Genomic DNA, 26,319 nt, shown 5'->3' on the forward strand with positions numbered 1-26,319 from the left:
ACGTCGGTGAGGCGTCAGCAAGGGGCAAGATTCTTCAATGTGTAATCGATGCGGTGCTGAACGCAATCTATAAAAGCCTTTCTCGATTTCCCGTACGGTTGGATTTCCAGCAGTTCTTGGGTTGGGTAAACCAACAATGACTCGACATGTTCCGGAATTATCGGCCCTAGAATTGGCTGAAGGCGTTCTAGAAGAAGGGTTATTCATAATCAGCAAACAGAGAACAGATCTATAGTTTCTCAGATGCTTAAAAACATCATTATAAGCTCTACGCCGCCAACAGACGCCAGGATTGTAGGCCTGGAATGCTGGAGAGCTTCGACCTTCTCAGCCTCTGCAATCTCTGCCGCAAGTCCTAACCCTAGCCCTGATGTAATGCAGTGATGAACAAGCAATCTTCTAATAGAAGTTGGCATTGTGGCGTCATATTTACATGTACACGATTTTAACCACTCTGGCAGATGAATACGCAATGAAATGGCTTCTAAAACCAAAAACCTTACAGGAAAAGGAATACTGAAATCAACCCTAATTCAAATTCGACAAGATGAGTACGTTAACATCGATCATCTAAAAATCTTCATAGCTACCAGATTGGGATGATCCGCTCCAGCTACCTAGATTCCGGTCTCTTGTTGTCGAGTAAAAGGGTTAACTTTTGCCGACTCTCTCTGCGACTTTGACGGTTTTTCTTCGCCCAAGCTCCGCCAGTCTTGGGCCGATCTCTGGGTGCTTGACCAGAAACCCACGCGGAAGTTGTCAGCATCTTCTTGATCCGCAAGCGTAGCTGAGTACCACGCTCTCTTTCTTTCATTGCTCTTTCTTTGCCATGGGAAGCTTTAAGGTAACTTTCCAGACGCTTTGACAGGACCATTGCGTGGATTTGGTGTTCTTTGCTTCCATTGACCAGTGTCTCGATTCCCTCTCTTAAGTATCCATACCCTGTTTCCAGGCTAGATGATCGATTTTGCCCTCGTTTCTCTATATGATGAGATGCTAGTATCTCAGTGGTGAAAGCAAAGGCTTGTATGGAGAGCAAATCATATGTATCTTCCACACGGGGCTTCTTGCAACACCTGTCTTTCGTTACGGTCCAAATATCAACAGCCTGTTGGATGAGACTGTCAACATTGTTTTTTGGCTTAAAGATTGCCAGAAGGCGGTCGAAATGAAAAGAAACATCATCTTCAGACATAAACCGCGTCGAAAATGAACTTGAAGCACCCAGTCGATGATAGCTAGATGCAATAGCCTCCTCGTCGGGGCTGAATCGACTTTTCCAATTCCTCGCGCAGTAGATCGTTAGATTAAGAACAATGGCATGTTCCTGGCCAAGTATGCTTCCAAGGACATGGATGGTCTTCCAACATGCAAGGCCCAACGTTGTCTTCAGGTCGGTAGGAGTTGACATTGTGACAGCTGCCAGTGAGGCGACAAAGTCGGTCATTGGATGATTTGCACCCACAGAAGAAGATAGAATCACCTGGAGATGTAGCAGAAAAGACCTGAATAATGGGAAACTCCGGCGGTGTCCAAGACGAACACCCATGAGCGTCAGGGAAATATTCCAGAAGTGAACCAAGAAACTCGGATTGCAAAGCTGCGTGGCGGATTGCAAAATGAACATAGCATCCTCTACAATGCTAAATGCTTCTCCGTATTGCGCCATATCAACCAATATTGCGACGCAGCGGCATTTTTCGGCGACCAGTTGCCAGTCAGGAGCTGTAAAGCCAAAGGCGAAATCCGGCGACGTGAAGTTTGTACTCTGAGGATTCATTGGTTTCCAGCCCCGGCTGCCTGAGGCGAAAAGCCCTTTTACCAGCTGGTCAAGGGCGTGGAATATCTTCTCCTGTTGGATATATGTCGGTGGAGGTCCAGGATGTGACCTCTGAATATCCAGCTTGCGTCTTGCTTCATTCATTGAAGCAAACATCAGGTCCTTTATTGAAGAGCTGGTAGGTGGTAACGCAAATGCGGTACGCCGGCGTTGGGCAACAGACCCTCTCGAAACTTGGCACTTGGAATTGTTTTTTGAGAATTCCCAGAACTTGAACTTTCTTTCGAGTGTGGATTTACTGACGGATTGAATCAGCCATTGATCGTCTGAGGCGGCGGGACAAGTGGTAAAATAAGTGACATACCGAACTGTGTGTCCATGAATTACACGCATTTCAAACACCACTTCGTCGACTGTGTGGCTTTCCTGCAAATAGAGTCGTCGTAGATAGGTTTCCCGCAGCATTTCCCAGTACGTGTCTGAATATTTCTTTCGTTTCGTCTTGGTTGTTATAGCTCCCTCCCCCTTAGCCTGTTCTTGGCTGGGGATTGGCTCATTCACCACAAAGATGTTTGTCTTGGGGTTTCCACTCGGGAAAGATACTTGATTTCCACAAAAAACAGTTTGATGTTCAGTATTCATCTCGGCGTTAGCCCCGGAAGCCCATATCAGACCTTGAGGTTCTGTCATGAACTCGGCAGCTGCAAGATAGGAACTAGTGTGATCCAAAACCCCAGTTTCCATGGAGGGTGCTGTGGCGAGGAGAGTCAGTTCTATCATCCCATTTTTTTATCATACGGGACAGTATTACTTATTATAAATTGCGACATGGTCGTATCTTGTCCAACCGTCGACGGAATCCAATGAGGAATGAGATCAACGTCGAAGCTAGCATCTGCAATTTGGTATGAATTAGAAGGCTCCCATAGCCATTGGTTACCGAAGTCGGTAGAACCATCAAAGATCGACGAATCAGGCTGATTTTGCACATCATGCAAGCCCGTTTGGGGTAGCAAAGATAGGTCGACATCATTTTGAGAGAGATGTAAGTAATTGAGCGACTCGTTCTGCCCGAGATGGCCTTCGAACACGCGGCTTTCTGACGTTGTACCATATTCTATTTCATCGTGCCGAACATCGTCCAAGGCAGCTTGAAAAGCAGCTTGGACCGTAGCATCGTCTAAACGTTCCATCATTGATTGGTCGATTTCTTCGGGCATGGACATCTCCATGAGTGTAATGCAAAAAAAGTAGAATCCAAGAGGTGAAGTTCCCCCAGATTGAGTATGTGCGGATGAATGTGCTGCAGCGAGGTGGGAGATGGGTTGCTTGAGAGAAGGTAGCCTGTCTCTTGTTGATGCATGATGACAGGCGACGTCGCACGTCTGCTTCGCCCCAGGATTCCGCCTCGTTTGAGCCAGAATGGCCAAATACAGCAGCCATTGGGAAGCATTTCACACGTGGCGCTGGCCATGCAGGTGTGTCTCGGCTCGACCGTTTGTTGCGTATGTAGACACAATATCATTGGCTTGATTCTAAACCCTCATGCTGATTTAGGTTATGATAAGCGTCCCTACCCCAGGCCTGCATTGCTGCCCCACCGCAAAGGGCCAACCGGAATCAACATCATTTTGGGTGGCGTCAAAGAATACTCAACGCCGATAGGGACGGCGTGCTGTTCGAATTTGGTTTGCGCTGTGCTGTATAATGAGCTTGCCAATGACCCATGGCTCCAAGCACAATGGAGGGCAGTTCCGTCTGCCATTGAGCGATTGGCTTCGAAAGTTTCTGAATATTATAAGTAGGCCGTGGATCCTCACTCATGATGAAGTTTTATTACGACCATCGAGCAACCGAATTCTGCTTGCTTCTTATTCTAATCGTCTCCGTTCCGAGCGCCATCTTTGACATTCATACTTTGCTACCGAGCCTTTTTTACCCTCATCTTGTTCAGGATGACAATCATCTCGACGGAAACCGAACCTGTTGGTACGCCAAGCCCTACGACGGCTTCTGCCAGCCTTCCCTTGCACAGTCGTGGACAACCGTACCACCTGAATGCAGGCAGCGACACGGCCACCGACAATAACCAGCCTACGGAGCGGGCAATTGCGAAGGTAGGACCGGATATCTCCAAGACAAACTGGAAGTTCTGGTCCTCTGAACATCTGAAATCACTCGTCTCGAAAGCCAAAGGTAGCGTATCAGACGCGGTCTTGGCGTTCATTAAGAGCACGTAAGTGTCGAAACTTCCATCTTCAATGCGCTCTCAATAAACCGTGCATCTAGGATGAAAGACACGAAGTTGATCTTCGTCATGGGACAGTCGGGCACGGGCAAGTCATCCTTACTCAATGAGCTCACTGGGATGGATCTATCTGTTGGCAAATCATTGAAGTCCGGTAAGTCAAAATCTGATCTTGGACTGAATTCATCCCAGTTGGGCTGCTGACCCAAATTCCATCACGCAGGGACCCGTCAATACCATATCTGCCCGGCTGTCATTGACGACCAGCAGTATCTCTTCATAGATACCGCTGGCTTTGGAGCCGCCGATCTGGGCAACGAAGGCAACTTCCAAGACATCATGGCATGTCTTTCAACCCTTCGTCGATTCGTCACCGTCGCTGGTGTTCTGTTCGTCTATGGGCCATTAGGGCGCCTTCAAAACAATGACCTGTTCACTTTGCGATGGATTCAATGCTTTTGTGGTCCGCAATTCTTCCAAAACATCACGATTGTCACCACAAAATGGGATGCACTGGTGGAAAAGGCCTTTAAGAAGAGTTGGGCTCTCACTACAGACTTCGAGAATGATGATGTAGTTCATTGTCTGTTGAACCCTCCTGGTCGACTTCATGGAGCCACCATTTACCATCATGGACTCCCTGGAGGCACGGGCTCTGAAGCTTCATGGAGCAGCGTCCTCTGCAACGAAGAACAATCCGACGAGAGAGGCGACGAGCTTCGCGATCTCATTCGACGCAAGTACGCAAGCATAGACATAAGCGAGCTTCAAGTTATTCGAGAATTAACCCAAGGAAGGGGATTATGGGACACAGAGGCAGCGAGAGTTCTTGTGTCTGATCTGCAACAAACCATGGTGGAAGTATCGGAGGAGAATGCCACTTTGGTGCCGCGATTGGCTTCAACGACAAACGGTGGAGTGCTTTCGCCTCAAGCGACAGTCGACAACCCAAGTGGCGACTCACATGACTCTGAGGGCGCTGAGACAAGAAAGCAGCCCGGTGAACAACCCGAGGACCAAGCCAACAAACAAGCCAATGAAGAACCCACGAAGCAGCAGGAGGAACAACCCAAGAAGAGCCCAAAATCCCAAGCCAACGAACAACCTTCTTGGTTTCAAAGGTGGTTTCAGGTTACTTTTGACTGGTTTACCGTCCTCAGAGACGCAGCCCGATTCTTCGCAGAAGCGCGGGAGAAAGGGTACCAATCCAGCAACCATAGAGGCAGTCAATCTGCTCCAGCCTGGAGCCCTTGGAAGGCAGTTCGGGACTGGTGGTATGGACCATCGGCTTGAGGAATCCGGTTTTCTGCGCTTGCGCGGGAAAAAGACATGGCGAGGACAACTTGTTGTTCAATGTAGTGACGTTACACAGTATTTACAATGATGACGATGATGCACTTCAAGTCCAGAGTACCAAGTGAGGTTCCGGGCGCAATGCCGACATGGTCTATGCTAATCTAAACTAATTATGTTGCAGGCCACCGTCTTCACCGAACATTCCTATTCAATTCCTGCTTTCGCCATATGTCGGCGGAGATGGTGCGGCGTGGCCGGAAGGCCACGCTTGCAGAAGTAGAAGCGCACCTGAGCGCCGTGTCCTCTGTAGCTGCATAGCTGCACTTGAGTAGTGCGTCCTGGTTAACAAATCTCTCGTTGTACACTGCGAAGTCTCCGTGATAAGGATCTTGGTGCAAAAGCCTTCCGAGCGGATGTCGAGGGAGAAGTTCGCTGGCTTGGAATGGGGAACTATCCCAAGGTCAGCGTACTGTCGAGGGCAGAGTGACGGCCATATTCTGGCGGTCAGTGCGAAACTACTGCCTGGGCCTCTGACTTCCCGTTCAAACTCCCCTTTCACTTCCATCTTCACCTCTACTTCCCTTTTTATTTTCTCCGACCCTTCCCCTTCAACGACCTCCTACCCGCTTGCTCTTCCATCCATCACCATTCGCTTGTCCACCCACCACCGCCTGCCTCCCAGATGGTTTCCCTAGGCAACAAGTCTGACATTATCGTACCGCTCCTGAACTCCATCTCTAGAGCCCTCCACATCGACAGGGATTTCTTCTTGGACAGTTTTGGCTAGCAGATTGCCTTCAGCAGATTCGCCCGCCCTACCTAACTTACGCCATGTCATCCATCAATAACCGGGCCGGAGTCAACTGCCACCTCATTTATTCCAAGCATGTTACTCAACACTCTAAATACTTGGCTCGCTCGTGAATAATCTACAATTCAATCCGTACATTGAGTCGACGGCACTATCTAAGGAAAGAAACTTCCGCGCCGTACGTCCCAACGTCCCGTCAACCTCAACGAGCAAGCTATCTCTAATCTCCAACTAATCAACCACTGCCAACCTCACACTCTCATCAACTTAGCAACCATCAGCCACCATGTGAAGAGACCGAAATCACTCGGCTTTTATCCTCCTTGCTTTTCTATTCCTTTATGTGGTTTGCAACGTTACCAAAGCTCTTCGATGCTACCCGCACCTCACACCCTCTACCCCCCACCTTCGCACCCCCATAGCACCTAATCTCACCACCCATCAGACCCGTCCAGCTAACGAGCCGCCAACCGCTACTACAACGGTTCCCAAACTCGCCTGTCAGATGATTTGGCAAGTCTTCTCGACGCTTAAGCTGCAGCTCTAGATTTCTTGCTGTGTCTGGGAATAAACAGCGCCATGTTGACAAGGTGAGCAGGACGCCCTTGACCCTACCAATTATATGCCATCAGCCAGTTTTCCCAAGCTCGACTCAAATTCCCACTGATCGAGATCGATGCTGCCAGCTCCCTTCCTTGCGCTGCCTACCGGCACGATCCCCTCAACAAATGCCTTGTCATTCGCGACGTCCCACCCTTGCATCCCCCAGACTTGGAGAAGATGGTGGTGCGTATCTCTGCTTAGTTAACGCCTCCATTCCAGTCATCCAGGTGTCGTAAGCACCGTCATTGACCCCCAAAACACCGAACCAATCCCTCTCACACGCACCACCACTATAGTTCTACAAGACCTCCGCCCGAATCATTTCCACGGCCACGCCAGCGCTCTTCCATGCTACCGACGCACTTGGCGCGAGAGAGTCTGCCCCGAAGCACTCCTAGCTTCTATTGCTACCCGGAGTTCTGCCGGCCGCACCTCCACCAATTGGCCGTAGCGGCCCACCTCGCTTAAGACAGATAGATGCATGTCACTACAGACTATTGATTGGCTGACCTCTCACTTGCTAACGTGGCACACCGGACGCGACCAGCCACACGCACAATGGGGCGTGTTCGGTTCTCCCCTTTCCCAACCCGCACCCGCGCGTGTTGAACGATCTCTCTCTCCATCTCTCTCGTCATTGACCATATCTTCCATTCCCTCTTAATAATCAACAACGGCCTCCATTTTTGCTTCCTCTTTCCACGGCGACAATGAGGGCTAGAGAAATGGTACAAGTTTGCCGCCAAGCCGCACTTCAACACCATGAGACTGCAGGAAGCCGAGGATTTTATACACCCCAAAGGCGAAGAGAGCCGTAACTCGCCAAATGGACAAGGGTCATAATCATCTGTCACGTCTTACCCTTCAAGCCCACGCAGACCCCCCTCCAAGCAAAGAGTCGAGTTTACGTCGTGCGATCGAGGCAACCAGAGAATCTTCAGAAACACCTTGCCTTTTCCTAACCCCCCCCCCCCTCAATGAGCTCGAGGCTCACTGAAACAAGACTCTCTTGGTAGATCTCAATACTACAAGTGAGCCACACCTAGCCATTCTGCATTCATACACACTGAGCTTTGGGGACCAAAGATCATGAAACAAGCCTCCTACATGGTTGAATCCCATTAGCAAACCCAGCCAGCAGCATTATAGTAAATGTTATCCGTGTGTTCTGGTACATACGACCATACCCACTGGAGAACTCGGGATCCCGTCCGCTCTCCCATAGATAAGCCAGTGAGGGCCGGATTAGTAGTTGGGTCGGTGACGACCAGCGAATACCTGGTGTTGTATGTTTTTGATTTCTTTTTGACTTGCTTGTTTGTGCTCTCTTCCAACTTCCACAGAGAGAAAATGAGGCATAAACAATTGGGCCGCTGTTGTTGATGGTAGCATCAGCAGCAGCATGGCCCAGTCACGAGGGACTGCCGCTCCTTTATCTGCCAGACCATGGTCACATCTACCCTTTTCCAGTTCTAGGTGATTTTGACTTGGTCAAGGAGGGACAAGATGATGGTGGGGTCGACGAATCGACAGGTTCTCGGGGTTGTCTTTGTCGCATTTGAACTTGCCCTCATCACAAGCTGAAGCGCTTTTTCTTCTTTATTTTCCTAGTTCTCTCAGCTGCCTGCTTTTGTTGCCTTCGTCCTCCGTGGCGACCTCACCCCTGGCTGGCATTCTGGCCACCCGCTTCCTCGCTAACCATGATATAGATTTGAAACCGGACCTGCGCCGGGAACCGCCTGCCTTGCCTCCTCGCCGTGGCTCCTGGCCAGATGAATGACTCGTTTCTAAACATTGGTTCTGCTCAGCCAAGCCCTGTCAGTCATCAATAGCATCGCAACAAGACGCAATAGGAAAAGAATTCTTTTTGTCACAAGAATTGCAAAAAGCACACGCACTACAGAGCAGCCACCATCAAGATGACGCCTACGGGCACTAATACCAACTCACCTCCTTCCACATCGGTCAAACGCCGTGCAAACCCAACAGACTCACAAAGGTCCGTCACGACCGCAACGCTCCGACTATCTCCCACCTGTATTCGCATATCAACGCCAGGCGGTCAAGAGATGATAGCCTCCCGCCGTCGTTCTAGGTCTTCGCTTTTGTCTTGTGCCTCCTTCGCTTTTTCTTATAGCTGGGGCTTGGGACGTATTGCCAGTTTTTAGATGTGTCTCAAGTTGCTACCAGTAAAAGTAGTAATGAAGGTGTGTGTGTGATTAGAAAGGCAGCCCGAGATGTAGTCTCTAGAGAAATTCCAGTTGAAGATTGAACTTGAACAAGACGTCTTCAGCGCTACAGCATAGCTGGCCGACTTCACTATTGAACTCATCAAGAGAGCGAGAAAGCCGTGCTACTTCTTAGGTATACTGTGGAGGGGCGAACGCCGCCCCTGAGGCTGTTAAAGCCTTGTCAATCTGCGTGGGTTCACCGTCTAGCCGGCACAAGATGAGACACAACAAAGGAAACTGGCACGATGGCGTCACCTCCCTAACCACAATATCCCCAATAAGATAAAAGTAGGTAGGGTTGACAAGAATGGAGACGGGATTAGGGAGAGTAATATGGCCGGATTTTTTGTATGTATGTATTACCGATAGGCGGCAAGGGAAGAGAGAAGCAAGCATAGTGGTCTAGTGATTGGGTCTGAAAAATCCATTGGTTCCAATGGGAGGTGCCCGCATTGTTGCGTGGGTTCCAAAAATGTCTTCCTGCTAGACAACCTCACCTGCCCATCATCACCTCCCAAGTTTAGGTCTTTTTGTTGGCAGTCAGATTGAAGTAATGGTTAGTTTGCAGCTGGGTTTAAACTATCGTAACCAAAAGTTTAGACATTTTACATGTCTCCCCATGGCTCCAGTATTCATTCTGGCTCCAATTCCGGTTAGCGCGTTGCAAAAGAAAAAGCGTCATCGTCGCCTGATATTGAAAATCCATGCAAGTATCACTGAAGAGTAGACACCGCGTCGAATCAAGAAACACGCTATATAAAGAAGAAAGATTTCTCGTTACTATAGTCAGATAGATACATAACTATCCTAGGGGCACAGTTATCATCCCCACTCCATCTGATACCTCCCTCCCATTCGTGTCCACCGTGGCGCAGTTACCCACCGATCCCTCGGCTATGACTATGTGGACTACAACACCACTTCTGATAGCTATAACGCTCCAGAGGAGCTCAAGTACACCCTCGTGAGGGGCCGTCGATCCCGCATCAGGTGGTCTCAGTGTGGCCCCCGCTCTGCGCAAGACTGGCAAGGGTAAAGTCTTTCACCAAGAACCTCCGGCGGCGCTATCTGCAACAAGGTTCTCCACGATACCTTTGCTGCTTTCGGTGACATCTTGAGCTGCAAGGTCGCCCAGGACGAGAACGGCGACTCCAAGGGCTACGTTTCTGCTCACTACGTGACTGACGAGGCTATCTCCCAAAGTTCGGCAAAGATTTGAACGCCTCAAATTCAACGGTTTTGATCAACTTGTGTCGTCTGTTATTTTCGCTGATCATGGCTGTTGTATCGAATCATACTATTTCAATGTGTTTACGACGGCGCGTACAGGAATTGTCGTCAATCGTCACGGCGGTCGGCGACAGGAAATGGGGGTCGAGACTCGACCAGGCTGTACGCGCAAGTGTGACATTTTGGTTGTTGAATTTAGAGATGGGACACAACCAGGACGAACCAAGCTGGATGCAAAAAGAGGCAAAGATGGGTGATGGCCAAGCGTGGCTATTTATAGTTGACGTCTCTTACTGAAGCCCACCGTCATGGATGTTAATATACTCTAATAGGGCACGTCTAATATTCCCCTTTACGAAAAAGAAAAAAGAAAAGAAAAAAAGAAAAGAAAAAGGGAACACAAGGGGGAAATCGGCCGATGGGACGAGTGGTTAACTACCCACGTCTGGGGATCTATTCCCATATAATATACATCTTTCGCCAAGTCGTCAGTCGTGAGCCCGCTTACGAGCATCAAAAAAAGGGGTATTGGTCCGTCTAAATGTAAATCCTCAAGTCATAATTCGTTAATCCGCATCCCCTTCCTCTGAGTGCGCCGCCATCTTTAGCCGGTCCTCCAAAGCCTGACGTCCCCCCTCGACAAGCTCTGCGAGAAAGTCCCAGACTTCTGTGTATACTCGCAGTTTTTGGGCGCGCGACTGCGCTCGTTTCAGCTCCAATTCGATTCGATGCAGATCTGCTCGCAACGACTCTTGATCGCGCTGCGCTCTCGTGCCACCTCGGTCGAGCATTTGTCGGTGATGAGCGTGCTCGTCTTCCAGGCGCAGGACCATGGCTGTCACCGCATCTGATGTCCTGGTCGCCATGGCGCTGATGCTCTCCAATACCGAGTACGTACGCATGAGTTGCTGGTGGGCTGCGGTCCAGGCTAGCAAACGTTGCTTGGCTGCTCTGACTGTATCTGCCACGACACGCTTGTTCCACTCTTGGACACAAGCGAGGTAGTTACTGGATTCAGTCATGCTAGTGTCGGTGCTGGAGGCGGGCTTCGGTGCCGGGATGCGAACGCGCGGGAGGGCTAATTCGCCATGATCCAGGAACTGGGTACGGAAAAGCTCCCTCATACGCTCCTTGGTCGCCAACACCGGCGCGTCGGGTTCCCCTTTGCCCAGCTCGATCATGATATGGATAATGATCCTCCAAAGCCACGAGTCAATGGCCGGGGGTGTGCGATGGGCAACGAGATATGCCGATAATGCAATAACGTGAACGCCGCAGTCGTATCCGTTCCTTTGCTGGGGGCAGGGCATACTAGCCGCGTATCCTGGGAGGAGGCGCGAGGAGTCAGCTAGGTAGCGGCCACAGAAATCATCAAGCTGCTGACGGGCGGCCTTGTTATGCGCGTCACTCGTCAGGGAGTCGTAAAGATCGACCTCGATATTGCCTCGCCGGCGCCGGCGCAGGATGGCCAACGTCCAGTGATTTTCCACCACGAGCAGGGGTAGAAGGTAATTATCCGAGTGCAAAAGTGCCTTGAACGTAGACTGGCCAAGCTCGGCCTTGCCTTCAGTGACTAGGGGGTCGACCAGCAGCCAGGAGGGCTCCCCGCTTGACTCCGTCATCATGGATAGGCAATGGACAATCTCGGCACCTCGCAGCCAAGTTGTGCCGTCAGTAGGCTCCGCATGTCCCATGTCTGAGACCTCCACGATGGTCGATTCCGGTGGCGTCATGGCGCTCTGGTCAGGGAGCGGGAAAGCGGCTGACGAAGCGACACTCGAGCGTGACAATCCGAAGCTGAGGACGAGCGGGGGTGGGCCTAAAGAACTGGAAAGGCCAAAGTCTTTCGGGGACCCGAACAAATCAGCGGTGTCACTGAAGGATGAGTTGACAGCGCCGTCTTGCAGCCTGGGCTGCTCGGGGCTGGGTGTGTCGTTCGCTGCTGCAGACGGCCAATAGTGAAAGCTCCTATCCCCCGAGGCGGGGGGAAGTAGCGGCTTGTTCGGCTTGAGGCACTTGCGACTTGTATCCTTGTCGCAGTCTGCCGTTTGGGAGATTTTGCGCTTCCTGACTGTGACTTTGGTGTTGTCGAGGATCCCGGCTATGTGTGGGAGAGGAGTTGGGATGCTGACGGATGGGCTACGCCTCCCTGGTGTTGCCTTTCCGTTCGAGTTGCTCGTACGTCTATTGTCGTCGGGGGAGGAAGGCAGCGGCGGTGGCGCCGTGGAACGGGGAACGTGGGTTGTAGACTCCTCGAGAATGGTTGACAGGTTCCTGACGAATGCAGGAGTGTGGATGCTGCCTATGTTGTGTGTGTCGCCCAGATCATCTATACTCTCCTCGTACTCCAAGTCGGAAGCGCCAGGCGAGACGGGAAGGTTATCCCAAACCCCTGTAAAGTCGTCCTGATGCTCGCTCTCTCCGGGATGAACGGGGCCGTCGGGGGAGATTCGGTTGAGAGGTAGCTTGATGTTTACAGACTTCCGACTGCTCGGTCTGACACCGTCCTCGTCGTTTGAATTGCCAACACTTGCGGGAGGATCGCCGTCGTCGTTGTTCGAGTCGCTGACACTGCCAGAAGGACCGCCGTCTTCCTCAACCTTATCGTTCATATGATTGGCAGGGCAGTGGGAATGCGAATTGTTGTCAGGGCCGGGGTGTTCTTCGCGTGGGTCATCGCTCGTGCCATTGGAGGGCGCACTCTTGTTCGATCGTTTCTGCGTCTGCCATGCGTTGGAGTCCAGGGCCAGGATGGCCTCTTTGAACCGATCAAGCGACTTCCTGGCTTGGGAGACAGCCTTGCCGCGCGTGGTGGTGGAGGACGCTGTTTGTTCGAAAGCCTGGTTGAGGGCGATGATGTCGATCTGCGGTTTTCGCGAATGGAGGAGCTTCAGGTTGTCCTGGGCGGCGCGACTGGCTGCGACTTGATAGCTAAAGAGGAAGAGGAAGACGCTTCTTGAGATGGAGTAACGATCGAGGTTGGCCTGCAAGCGATAGATGTTCTCGCGGGGGACGAGTTTGTCAAGCTGGTCGATGTCGCCGGCGAGCTCCTGGTCGAGGGCGATGGAAAGAAGGGAGCGGTTGACGCGTCGAAGCACAAAGGTTGCAAAGGAAGAAAAGTCTTTAGCCGCCGCGGCGGAGGGTGGAGGGGGAGGGCTGTTCTCAAACTCGCGGCGCAGCTCCTTCCACAACGAGGCGACGGCGTCGGACTTGCGCTGATCCTGGTCGGGATCCGCGAGGGAATTGAAGCTGGCGAGAGTAGCTTCTAGCATTGGCGAACAGGTCGAGGTTGTTGTGGTGGTGGTGGTGGTCACATTGTCGAAAGCGTCAAGAATGGGCAGTGAACGAATGGAAAATGAATAGAGGACGAACAGAGAAGATGGATATCGCCCGCGCGCGGCGACGACGACGAAATGATGGGGAATCTGCAGAATGGGAGCGCGACGATGCGTTGCTTCTGTTCCGGGTGGGGGAGGTGGGGGGAGCGCTGATGATGTAATGGATGGCTGCGCTGCGCTGCTACTACCGGTACGCTGCTACAAAGGCTGTTGGCAAGGAAGACACTGTCTGCTTAGATCAGCATTTGTAGGGTGGTGTGTGGTAGTACTGCTATAGATGTGGTAGCGCTGCCACATGATTGAGCGGGGCGATACCACATCTTCCCCCACCAGGACACAGGCAACGCACATTGTGTCCACCCTTCTTACTAGGTATGGATCTCGCTGTCGCTGTCGGCGCTGCATGTCGGTTATATAGAAATTTAAAGAACGTCAACATGTGTATGCCCGCGAGTTTATGGCCGCCGTTGTAGACGAGAGCATTCGCCACTACACCGCCGCGATGATGACAATAATGGCGAATTTGCCTCACAGCAGGTGAAGTCATTACTAGCAGCAGATATCATAAAATGATGCTCATCACAAGTTGCAGGCGAATATGGGCTCAGTTGCGCAAGGCCTGTGGTAATTCCCCAAGTTCAAAAAAAAAAACCCTTGAACAAGAAGATATCACAGTATCACCACTCACACTCATTGCCTAAGAAGTGGTGGTCCTCATTGTAGAGACTCTTTTTCCCCGGTTGATTAAGGCCAGGTCTAGGTCCTGACCCGGGTCCGGGTCCATCAGGGTATCCACCCAAGCCACTAAATCAAATCCCCCAAATAGGTAATTCCACTTTAATAGATCGAGCTTATTCTAACCACCTAGCGTCTCAGCCTCCTTTGCCCACTAGCATCACTAAACGGAACAACACGGGAGGCAATGCCATTACATCTACCAGAATAGCTCAAGTTCACAGGCAGTCTTGTTAGTCCGCAATGTTTACTTGCTCGGCCACATATGCCCCTCAGCCCCCAACAGCTGGCGGCGCTAACAAGTGGTTAGTGGCATGGTTGAAAAGACGAGCCCATTTAGGACCAGTGGGGGGGGAGTGGTTCCAATGCAAGGGGAAATCAGCTAGGGGAAGACTTGATGCGACTCGACTCAGGAGCCACGTTGGGGCGTTGGTTTTGAGGATAAGGGTGGCTGTTAAGGCTGAGGATTACTGACGACGTGGAATGGCGGTGGCTGGTGTGTATCAAGCGAAGAAGTGGCACAGGAGGGAAACTAAGGCCAAGCAAGCAATCATGGTGGGGTGTCGAGCCACTCTAATACCATGTAAGCAGTCGGCGGGAGGCACATACCGGTACCGGTACCGGTACCAGTATCCTGTTTGGTGTGTGGGGGGGCGAGAATAACGTAAACACTACAAGAGGTACGGAGTACTTAGCGTGCTTCTAGTGATTATCCAAGCCTTCAATCGACTGGATTATCTCAGAGGCAAGTGCGTCAGTGACATGTCGAACCCCGATCCGTCGTTGGAGCAGAAGAGCAACGCAGGGCTGTCGTATCTCTTAAGACTTGCGTCCTTTTTGATCAAAAGTATACAAGACCCAGCGGATGCCGCCTTCGCTGACCGTGATCAAGATGGTCATTCTGCCTTGTACGACTTTGCGCAGTCTGAAGCTGCGGCGTGTCGTCGGCTTGGATTGAATGGCGAGGGAGTCCAGCACCCTTGAAAGGCGGTTCATCAACACGTCGGTTATCATATCGTTCAGCCGCTGCTTTGGTGCCAGGCTAGGAACAGCCGCGATGAGCGTTTCGAGGCTTGACCTGGCTGTAGGACTTTTTAGATGGCTGAATAGCTCCGACAGATCTTCTGGGCCAACATCAACCTCACTCCCCTTGGCGGGAGCACTGGCCCCATGCGTGCCCCCGAATACAGGTATGTTGAGAGTTTCGGGCTGCCCAAGTGTATCGTCTGGCTTGGTAGCTACGAAACAGAACTTGGAAGAATTGGCCCCGGGTTGTAGAGGGTGGGGGGTTAGCTGAGCGGCATGCTCAAGCATGAAAAGTGAAGCGCGAGCGCCAATACTCAATGTCACAAATTCCAACATGGAAGCGTGAACTTTGTATTCTGAATGCGAGAGGCTACATCTTTTCATGTTTCAACGCATTGAAACCGGGGGGGGGCAATCCCAGAGCTCTTCTGTATGGGCACGTCCCGGTTTGCATTCACTGTCGCACACACAAACACGGACAAACAAATAAACACATTGTCGTTACTTATAGTTTAATTTCCTGAAGACAGCCATTTGGAAAAGATGTGAACTAAGAAAGGGCTACTAGTAATTGAACAAAAATCGCAACTAATGGAATAAATCCGCACTGACTTGATTCTTCAGCTTGGGCCTACGAGGACAATCGAGCTTGCAAAGAATTGGTACTTTCAAGTTGCCCGATCTCATAGACCTAGCTGGCATGCTTGGTCTTTGTGGGCTTTATCTGCCTGAGCGTGGCCGGCAGTCCTCTGCACTCTGTGGATGACTACTCCTGGTGGAGATCAGTATTGGTAGACTCCTTTGGCTTTGGTACCAAGAGCCAACTGAGCCCCGTCCCAGCAAGTAAGCCACCAATTTGACCAATAACGAATATGAAGGAGAGCGCCGTTGGTTGAATATTTGGTGGGAAAAGTTTCGACCCAACGGAAATACCCTAGTACGATCTTAGTGCGTAGTTCAGAGCTCAATATACGCCCATTAAACTCAACACTTACGGTTGCAAAGAAAGGGCCAGAGAAGAATCCCAAGAAGCTGATCGCGACAGACGCGGCAATTATGTTGGGGACACTAACGTTAAAACTTCGCATACAACTTCATAAAGAGTCTGATAGATAATACTTACAGCCAGAAAACAAGTTGAAAGCCTATGCATAGAACAACATAGACTATAACCATGCGCCGCTCGCCAAGACGGTAGGTTGGTTCGGCAAGCACCAACCGTCCTAGCATAGCACCCCCGTTGAAACCGGCGGGAACATAACCCATCTGGCCGATGTGACCGTTGCGAATTTCCACAAGGTATTCAACGATCCAGCCGCTGGCTGTGATGGTGGCTCCCAGGAAAAAGAAGAAGAAAAGACTAATACTCCAGAGAGCCTTCGTCGAGAGGGCTTTAATCATGAGCTGCGATGGACTCTCCTTTTCCTCTTCGGCGTCTGAGGCGAATGGTGTTCCTGATATAGGTGCTGGAGATTTGCGTTTCCGTCCAAGCTTAATCGTATCGCGAAAAGCGAAACAAGTCAAAGCCAGATTGAGCGCGGCGATGCCCACAGGAAAGGCGTAAAACAGATACCACTGCGACCGCTCATTCGACGAAGCAATAGGAGTAGCGACGAAAGGGGCGACGAGGCATCCTGCCATGTAGAGGGCGTGGATGAAGGCCAGCCAGCGGTGGGCGGCCTTGACGCTGGCGACGTAGGCGTTGCATGCGGCGTCTTGGTACGCCTGGCCGAGACAAGCGAGCCAGAAAGTGACGACGAAGAAGGGGAAAGGGGGCTTCCAGACACGAAGTGCGTGGGCCACGAGCTGGAAGAAGGCGCCAAGTCCGAGAAGGCCCCCTAGGTCGAAACATTGGCGGAAGTGGGTGTTTGTGAGGGCGGAGAGAAACCAACCGAGGAAGTTTGCGCCGTAACTGTTTAGTTCAAGTCAGAAGGAGGCTCCTAGAGATGTTTCTCGTGTTGGATGAAGGGGATGAGGCAGACATGATTGAAACGACGGCTGTGTTGATGTTGTAGTCCTGAATCATGTATGGCAGAAGCGGGCCGACGCTGCCATCATTGACTCCGGAGATGAAAAATCCGAACCCTGCGGCGATGAGCTTCAGTAGTGTAGCCTTGTCAATCTTCTGCTCCCTGGGGAGCTCTGTAGGCGTGTAGACCAAGACAGGAGTTTGCTTCGACGCGTCGGCAAGCTTGTAGGACTCTGTCAGCTCCTGCTCCTGCTGTGATATCGTGGCCATTTTGATCAAACTCCCAGAGACAAATGCTAGAACTGGCCGTTTTTGAAAGGTGCTTCCTAGACGTTGCTTTATGTATTTGGTCGAGGTGACGGTCGAAACCAAGACGGCTAAACATCGGTTTCCCACCTCCTCGAATTGTGGACTATTTGTCCACGATGTGGACCTTGACCCACTCCTCGGATATACCATCGTCAAGAGAGTTTGTCATTCCGCCTTATATAGGTGATAACTCCCCCCCTAAATGAAATTATGGATAGCTCTGGTTAGTATTTCTAGTGTAACCGTTCCTATGGCCGTTTGCAGTCTGACATACATAAAAAATACCAAAAGATTCGCTTGATGAAGATAGATCTACGGCACTGATAATTGGCGGAGGTGGGGCAAGTGTCGGCTAAACCCCGGCAATGTTGAATCGAGAACTGTGGCGGGTCCCAATAAAATCATGGTCGGCCGGGGTAGGACGGCGCTTCGGGCTTGCTTCCGCAATGTGGGGCCGGAAGTTCTCATCCGCAAGCTCGGTCGCTAACTATTCCTCACTACAATTTTTTTTTCCTTTCTCTTGGCCAATAGTGCAAGCCTGCAACTCCAGCATGCAACAATCCCTGGCCTGATGAAGGGTAAATAATGCTGCGAGCCTAATATAGTATCATGCTTTGCTCTATTAGTATTGGAATGGGGTGGGGCGACGGGTGTCTACCTAGATCAGGGACGGTTTTCTTTATTTTTGTCATGTTATCCAATCGTGTAGGTTGATGTCAGCACCATCTGCTGACACCTTTGCCACCAGAGGGGCATGTCAAGTTCGTCTGTAAGGGCTGGTGGTGGTGGAAACGTCATCCCACGTAATCGTCATGGCAAACACCATAATAAAGACACCGCAGTCGGTGCGAGAAGGACGGAAGAACATGGCTGTAAGTTAACCCTAACCCTAACCTGTATTTAGATTGTATCACTTCAGCTCCACCTTTGACCTCCCTACCTTGGTTATATATAGCTTCGACACAAGGTATTTCTAGTCTTCTCTTCCGAACCTAACTACTTAAGTGGTCTTATTGTAATGTATTATGTTACTATAATATCCTCCATTTTGCGGAGTTACCACGCCGTTGATACTAATAACAACAGCGGCGTAATCTCTAGGTTCCACTGCTGCGGCCGCTGACCGCCTGCCCGTATTTTGGCCAAGTAATCCAACATTGACGCCGCATCTCCCTCACCACCAGATCACACACCACATCACCCTTTAGCCCTCGATGGCTCGTCGCTATGTCCGCAACATCAACATTACCGCCACCATCTTTAGCTCCTCCCCCTAACCTGGCTCTTGATGCCTCAATCCTTTTCATTCACCCAATCCAGCGATTGTATCCTCACGAACGTCTACATGTGCCGCTGCTGCACTGGATCACACGTCATCTTGATCTCCCGAGTGATATCCTCGTTTATCGTAGACCCTAATCCGGCTTTGTGACCGGGATAAATAAGCAAGAAATCGAGTGTTGCATTATACTCCATTGTAGCCCACCTATACATGTCTTCCTGATGACGGTAATTGGAGCGATGCAAATCACTCCCAGATTTCTTGTCTGATGCTGTTACCAATACAACAGCTTAGTCAATGGACGACACGGTCGGACGCACAAAAGTGACATGGGAATCACAAGATATAGGAGATGGTGAGCGAGCAGTGGCAAGCCATACAGCCTTAACTCGGCCATTTTCGCTTATGATGCCAGCAGAATAGCGTCGAGATTGCGAGCTGTGGGACGCCATGACGGGTGTTCATTGCCGCTGCTGCAACTAGGCTAGATTGTCGAAGCGAAGGTGGGCGTGGTTAATGTCGGGTTGATGTACAAAAGGCAGCAAAGGTACAGGTAAAACAGGTAAAAGTGATATGCAATAAAATTGTGAGATGAGGAGAGTGTCATTCTGTAATGTAAATATAGAAAACCGGTAAGTGAAGGGGAGGAGAGTCATTAGAAGTTAAAGGGATTTTTTTAAAAATGTAGTTAGCAACTAGAGTTAAAAACGTATTAACTAGATTGAATCCAACTAATGATTAATAAGCCTAATAACAACCTAGGAATCAAAGGGATGGCTATTAATTGAAAAAAGAAAGCCGAAAGAGTAGGAGAGGTAAAGTGAAGTTAGTATTTAAAGTGTTTAAAAAGTCTACTCCTAATATGCTACCACGCTCAGTTTTTCGCTGCGCCGAATAAAGTACCGTACAAAGTCACATTGATAAACGACTGTCTAATCGACCTTAACGCCGATAATACAATAGCCAGTCATAGTGAGAGTGAGAGACGGATGGCAATGGTAAGTACGAGCGAGAGATGGCGCAAAAATCAATACGCACACAATAGCCATTTCCCACATGCCAACGCGCCGAAAGCCCTGCTCCATCTAAGTGGTTCAACAATCTTCAAGATGCGCGGCAATTGGGAGGCCCGGCGGTCGGAAAACTATGTTCCCAGCTTGATTGTGTCTCAGCAAGGGAACGTGCCCAGAATCCTTGATAAGCCCCCTGATTTCCACTCAGACGGTAGCCTGAACTCTATTTGGATGACCAAGTGCATAGATATTTGTAATCAAGTGCTATGCTCCATATCGTGCACAGTGCGATAGGAGTAAGATACATATGGCCATTGATAGTGCACGGCTTAGAGACAGGGATTGATGGTAATAGAGAGCCAGCTCGTTTGTAGAAGAATACTTGCTGAAGAGTCCCGCGGCATGTTCTATAAAGATTTGCATGGCCGAGAGCAATCTATATCGCGAATATTCCATGCAACGGCTGCCGTTCTGTTGCTCGCAAGGTACCATTAGCTCAATAGTCGCAGTTCTTCATGACCATAGCACGCAAAAATAACAGTAATGTCAGTCTCCGCACTGTTTAGATCACCGGCTGGGGGGTCCTGATGTAAAAGTGCTTACTCAAGCGTGCCGCACCACTTGCGATACGATAATTGTCATCTGGCTAGAGTTTGCTGTTGTAGTTCATTTGTCATCAATACTCCGAGAACGGGATACAAAACGCCCACAACACTTCAACCAAATAACCCGTGGTCTTACAATTCAGCACTTTCCCGCTTTCCAAACGCCGACTTGTCTTTGGCTGTTCCACCGAAGTCTCACGATAATGGACGTAGCTCTGATCACCGGTGGTAACGCTGGCATCGGCGAGGCCGCTGTTCGTCTGCTAGCTAAAAACACAAAATTTCACGTCATCGTCGGATCCCGCCGTCTTGATTCTGGCATCGAGCTTGCCAACTCACTTAAGACACAAGGTTATTCTGTTTCCGCTATCCAACTGGATATTACTTCCGACAACTCCATCAGCAAGGCTATTGAGGAAATTGAGAGAACTCATGGCAAACTCGACGTTCTCGTCAACAATGCGGGAGTTCTTCTTGAAACTCAACCGGATGCCTTCGTGTCTACTCGAGACCTTTTCCTGAAGACATTCAACACGAACGTTTTCGGTACTGTGGCATTGACCGAAGCTGCTCTTCCATTACTACGGAAGTCCAGCCACCCTCGCTTAATATTTGTCTCGTCGACAATGGGCTCACTCACTGTGTCGGGAGATCCAAACACGTTCTTCTACGACAGTGACTACAAGGCCTACGACGCTAGCAAAGCGGCCGTTAACTTACTAGCAATTAATTATGCGCGAATTTTGAAACCACACGGTGGAGTCTCTAACACCGTCTGCCCTGGTCTGGTCAAAACAAAGATGAGTGGATTCATTGAGGATGGCACGTCTGCTGAGGTTGGAGCTGAGCGCATCATCCAGCTTGCAACTGCTGCCCCAGGCGGTTCCTCTGGAACCTTTTCGAACAAGGATGGGCCTATTCCTTGGTAAATCCAGTGGTTGTGGAATTCACTTCAAAGTGTCGACATGCAGGACTGTTAATCATTGCGTAAGGCTTAACAAATTAGGCAGAGAAGAGAATGAGATGTACGATGTAACTGGAATCAAGGTTGGAGAGCCTTATCTTCGTGCCGATAAATGACCATGGATTGGTGCTTGTTAGCTTGTATAAATCAATGCTATGTGTGAGAAAATGATTTTGGCAAACGCTTCTGAGTACTGTTCATGTTTTTTATTTGCAAGTAAGCTATGGCTGTGCTGCCAAGTATATCGCTGCAGGCTGCGGGAACTTCGCAGAAAACGAGAGTCCAGCAAATTAAGCCATCTTATTTGTGATAACCACAGGTCCCACAGGCAAGTCACCATATAGATTATGATGCTGATGTTGTCAATGTTACTTCCAAAATGTAGCGCGATGAACAGGCAGGAAGGATCGCGCAACGCCAGCAGCGCGTCACTGCAAGAAAAGGGGATCGCCATGACTCGGGATACCCTTGTGCCAGATTCTCTGACATTGTTGCCTCGTCTATCAGTATTGTCCACCATAGCATTCCGAACTTACTGCAGGTTGATCATGGCATTCGCAGCCGTGATGGACAAAGCGCGCTTGGCACGGTTACACTCCACTGCAAGGATTCCTCCATCAGCTATTCTGTCAATACGGTAAGTTTGCAGATGCAGTGCGAGTTCCCTACTTGATTGCCCCATATATGACAGTTATCTGATACTTATTAATGGCGGTGGAAACCATGTTGGTAATCAACTTGATGGCTTAGCCAACGCGCAAAAGGCACTTTCTCCATCCCCCTCTCCCGCTGTGTGCGTCTATGTATTTAGGCACTTAATAGCATTTAAAAGTAAAGAAAGAGACTGGCAAACTTTGATCTCTATTAACTGAACTCTATCTCCATCCAGTAGCCTCCTTAGCAGCGACGCCTGCCGCTTCTTTGCACTGTATGCAGGTGTGCGCAAGGAATCATCGGAGCTCGACGACGAGTGCCTGTTCTGGGAGGCTTTGCGACTGGTATGCGATGATTTCAAGGGGTTACGCCCCCGATTTCCCTTGAATTTGGCTGAAGATCTGAATAGTGGCTTGATTGTCGATGCGGATGATGAAATTGCCCCTATGGTTCCCGGCGGTCCCAAGGACGCTGTAAGCCAGCTCGTGAGCGCCAGCATCAGCCACGCGGGTTTTGGTCACGCCGTGCATTCCTGCCCTGGTCGTTCCTCCGCCGCCAAGGAGACTAAGGTCTTTTTAGCCCACTTGATTCTTAAATGTGATTTCAAGTTTGTATAGAATCAGATGCCGGGATTCATGGAGTATGGGTTTACCTGTGAATCGGATTCTACAGTCAAAGTTGCTGTTTGCAGACGCAACGAAGAGATCAACACGAATGTGTTGGAAGCCCTAGGAGAATGGGCAGATGACGAACCGTCCGGACCAGATTTCCACGTCGATCCTCTCACTGCGGTGTTAAAATCAATTTTCTCACCACCCTCCTGCCTTTTGGGTTCCTAGAAAAAGCTGCAGTTGTGGTTTTGTTGGCGCATTGTGATCTATTGGTCTGCTCCGTATGGTCGTAGAGATCGCAGGAGTCCCGACCTTATCGTTGGCACCGCTGGGGTCTGTAGAACTCGACTGTATTGGTCTGCGTTTTATTCAAATGCACTCTTGTCGTTTTCACACGGGGTCTATGTGAGGTGGCAGGTGCGTCCGTTCGCCATGGACATGCTGTCGTCGTTCATGCAGTTGCTAATGGTCTTTCTGGGGCCGATTCCATGGATCATCCGTACAGCTTCTCCGCCATAGCTATTCCATGCGTGTCATTGCTGTCGCGTGTCCATGAGTGTTGTTCGATTGGTAGATGGGTGGTATGTCTTCACGTTCCAATGGCGGGAACGAAGCTGGCGATGTGCATGCTTCACCCACTGTCTCTTTTGCTCAGGACCAGATTGGGGCCTTGTGGCTACGGGGTTTCATTACTCTTAGGCTGATAATGGGAGGATAGCTTCCGATACTCATCATCTCACGGATACTCACATACTTTAGGTCTTGGATGCTCTCTAGTAATGGGTCCTGCTTGGCTTGTGTTTTTTCCAAGTTCTCCAGCGGTCGCAGTGTTTGCTTCGGTTTTGGCGGCATTGTCGAGCTTTGCGGGTAAACGTAGCTTTAGAACGTACTTGCCTGTCTGTTATGGTGGCTTGCTCCCAGTGGGCTTAACCTCTCCTGGGGCCATGACAAGTACGTGATTATCTAGTGTGCCCAAGAAAGGAATGTCGTGGTGAATGCCTTGACGATTTAATGACCTTACTTCTAACGGTTTCCGCCCTGTCAACAACAGTTTCTCCAATCTATAGACGCACACATTCGTACCATTAAGATCTGACAAGGTGTAGGCTCGAATAGCTGGTTGTGGAATAGTCGTCTCTATGGAACGCGCTATAGAGTTGGGAGAAGCTAACGGTAGTGACAAAAGCAATTACTAAGCGCAATATCAGTCATAGTAAAATTTAAATAAACTAAAGTATAACAGTTCCCCAACGCATGGGATATTGACACAGGGATGCTATTCGAAAAATGCGATCATGGTAGTGTGTAGAAATCAACAGAATTGATCCGACCAAATAACCCAACTTCCTATGCTTGCGACTTGGGGAGGAATGCCTCCACTTCGATTTCAAGATGTAAATCGGGCCGTAAAAGCTTGAAAACATCGACGCCAGTGAAGAGCGGTCGATTTTTACCAAAATAATCCATCAAGACACCGTGTAGTGTGGGGCCAAAATCGGCATCCGTGTTGGCGTGATACGTCCTCACCTAAACCAGATGGAAGTTTTAGTCGATTGATCGTCATACTGTATGTGCCGGCCTGAAGCACATTACCTTGTATACACAAGCCCAGACCTCCTCGCTTGAACCTGTGAGGCCAGCTTCGCGTAGGGAGAGTTCGATATGAGAAAACGCTTCGCGTATCTCCTCAGTTAAATCGGCAGAGACAGTGCCGTCGCTCTTGATTCCGGCTTGGCCGCCGACATGGATTATTGAGGCATGAGGAGGAATGACGCAAGCGTGCGTCATTTTGAGGGACTCAGAAATGTCCTCTCCAGCGCCGGGCCAGTTGAAGAACCGAACCCCGCTGGCGGAGGCAGGTGTTGGAGGAATGAATTCGGGCATGGTGAGACGACGCTGAGTTTGTTGAGGATGATGGTGGTCAAGGTTATGGGAGGCGAGGCGACACATCTCTCTTATCAACCTTTTTCCACGTATTCAAGTATCTTAGCCGCGTCAACCTTGGAGAAAGTATAGCATTTGTCAGCGAAACTGGAAAGCGGTTGTATTTACATGGATAGTAGTTGATTTATCAGCCGGCGGATAAAATTCAATAAGTGTTTCGCCTAACGCCCGGCGCTGCCGCTAAGGCAGCATGCTTGTACGGAAACTATGGGGAAATTGGAGACTGACTCATGTGAATGTGATGAAAGCCTCATCGCTGAAATACAGCGCCCATGAGTATGCTAGAAACCCGCGACCACCGGCTGCGGCCGCGGGTGAAGGGCATGACTTACTCAGCATACTCAAAATCCGCGAACACCCATGTTGCGTCACGACGTCCATCCTCAGCTTGCCTAAGCAGCGCCTGGTCGGGGTTGTCTATGGACATATAGTGGGCCCATCTTCTTCTCGTCTTGACGGTAGCCGTTACATTTCAATAGATCCTCTTCTACTTCCCCTGTCCTGTCGTCTGAATTCTCCTAACAGTGACATTTATCTTAAGCACTTGTCCTTTCCTCCAAATATTACGTGTGCGCAGCAGACAGGTTACATTCACTAGCACAATTTGAAAAGCAGAGCATAGCATATAATAGCATGAGCACAGTATGACAGCATGGTATGACAGCATGGCATGGCATGGCACATTAAGCACCGTGGTACCACCCGGCCCGTGGCTTCATGCCATTTCACACGCTCGCTCAATCTTCCATGACGCCAGCCGTCCACCCCCAACTCGACCACCCGCCATCGCTTCTGACGCCGTTGCGCACAGAATCCACGCGGGATCAAGCAAGGTTACAGGAAACAAAACGGCCACCCGCCATAGGCTCGCCAGAATCGAGGCGTAACAATCCTACCCATTTATCCAAGCTGCATCAGTATGCTTGGCAACCCACTTGCTAGCATTATGCGTCCGTTCTGACTGCTGTCACCCTCCTCCTTCTTAGCATCACACGACGAGGACCACAACTTCACGTATGCGGCTCAGTTGGCGGACATGACCATCCGGCTTAGGTGCTACATTATCTCACGCATGGATTCTGCACGAACGGGGTATTGCAGTGTAGGCTGTTTAATTTCCTACGTCCTCTGAAAAACATGCTCATGGCGATGAAGTCTTCGTTACGTGGTAGACCATGCTCCTCCTGAAGACTAGAAGAAGAGGAAGGCCAAACATCGTAATGAAAGACCCGTCCACGACAACTCGGGTCTTCTAATGTCTCTTCTTGGGTCATGGTCAGACCATCCGCAACGTCAAAGCCGCCATCGTCTTCGCCGGTGGCGTCGTCATGAGACGAAACAGTAGCTTCACCGCCCAAATCATGAGTACCGACGGTCTCATTTTCTAATCAGACCCATGTCAGCTTCGTTGTCGGATGGATCAGGTGGCAAACTGCGCGAGGGGGGGTGGGGCGTATAGACTCCTATTAAAGATTCTAGGGAAGCCGTTACCTCTTTGCTTGGCCGGGTCTGAGGTCCCAAAAGCCAGCATGTCCGATGGGCCGGCTGGGAAGCTCTAGACCTGGCTCGGAATCTGCTTTAGACGCTGACTCGGATGAAGGATCTCGCGTCGCAGAAGGTACATTGCTACCAAGACTTTTGTAGAGACGAGTGAGCGTGTCAAAGGTCAG

The 26,319-nt window shown here is 50.2% G+C and overlaps 4 protein-coding genes across 4 annotated transcripts; 1 reads left to right on the plus strand and 3 right to left on the minus strand.

Moving 5' to 3' along the window:
• Positions 1-10,765: 10,765 nt before the first annotated feature.
• EsH8_XI_000019 (uncharacterized protein) lies at positions 10,766-13,471 on the minus strand (the record flags this gene model as incomplete). Its single annotated transcript, XM_083273927.1, has 1 exon — positions 10,766-13,471. One exon carries the CDS (start codon positions 13,469-13,471, stop codon positions 10,766-10,768), a length of 2,706 nt encoding a protein of 901 aa, XP_083120263.1.
• A 2,946-nt stretch (positions 13,472-16,417) lies between these two features.
• Positions 16,418-17,537, minus strand: EsH8_XI_000020 (MFS transporter; the record flags this gene model as incomplete). Its single annotated transcript, XM_083273928.1, has 2 exons — positions 16,418-17,210; positions 17,281-17,537. 2 exons carry the CDS (start codon positions 17,535-17,537, stop codon positions 16,418-16,420), a joined length of 1,050 nt encoding a protein of 349 aa, XP_083120264.1.
• Positions 17,538-20,679: 3,142 nt separating this feature from the next.
• On the plus strand, positions 20,680-21,405 carry EsH8_XI_000021 (uncharacterized protein; the record flags this gene model as incomplete). Its single annotated transcript, XM_083273929.1, has 1 exon — positions 20,680-21,405. One exon carries the CDS (start codon positions 20,680-20,682, stop codon positions 21,403-21,405), a length of 726 nt encoding a protein of 241 aa, XP_083120265.1.
• Positions 21,406-24,052: 2,647 nt separating this feature from the next.
• On the minus strand, positions 24,053-24,589 carry EsH8_XI_000022 (uncharacterized protein; the record flags this gene model as incomplete). Its single annotated transcript, XM_083273930.1, has 2 exons — positions 24,053-24,232; positions 24,299-24,589. The coding sequence occupies 2 exons, from the start codon at positions 24,587-24,589 to the stop codon at positions 24,053-24,055; spliced, it is 471 nt and encodes a 156-aa protein (XP_083120266.1).
• Positions 24,590-26,319: the final 1,730 nt, after the last annotated feature.

Source organism: Colletotrichum jinshuiense, chromosome 11, assembly GCF_051148585.1.
Source record: "Colletotrichum jinshuiense chromosome 11, complete sequence".
Taxonomy (NCBI): Eukaryota; Fungi; Ascomycota; class Sordariomycetes; order Glomerellales; family Glomerellaceae; genus Colletotrichum; species Colletotrichum jinshuiense.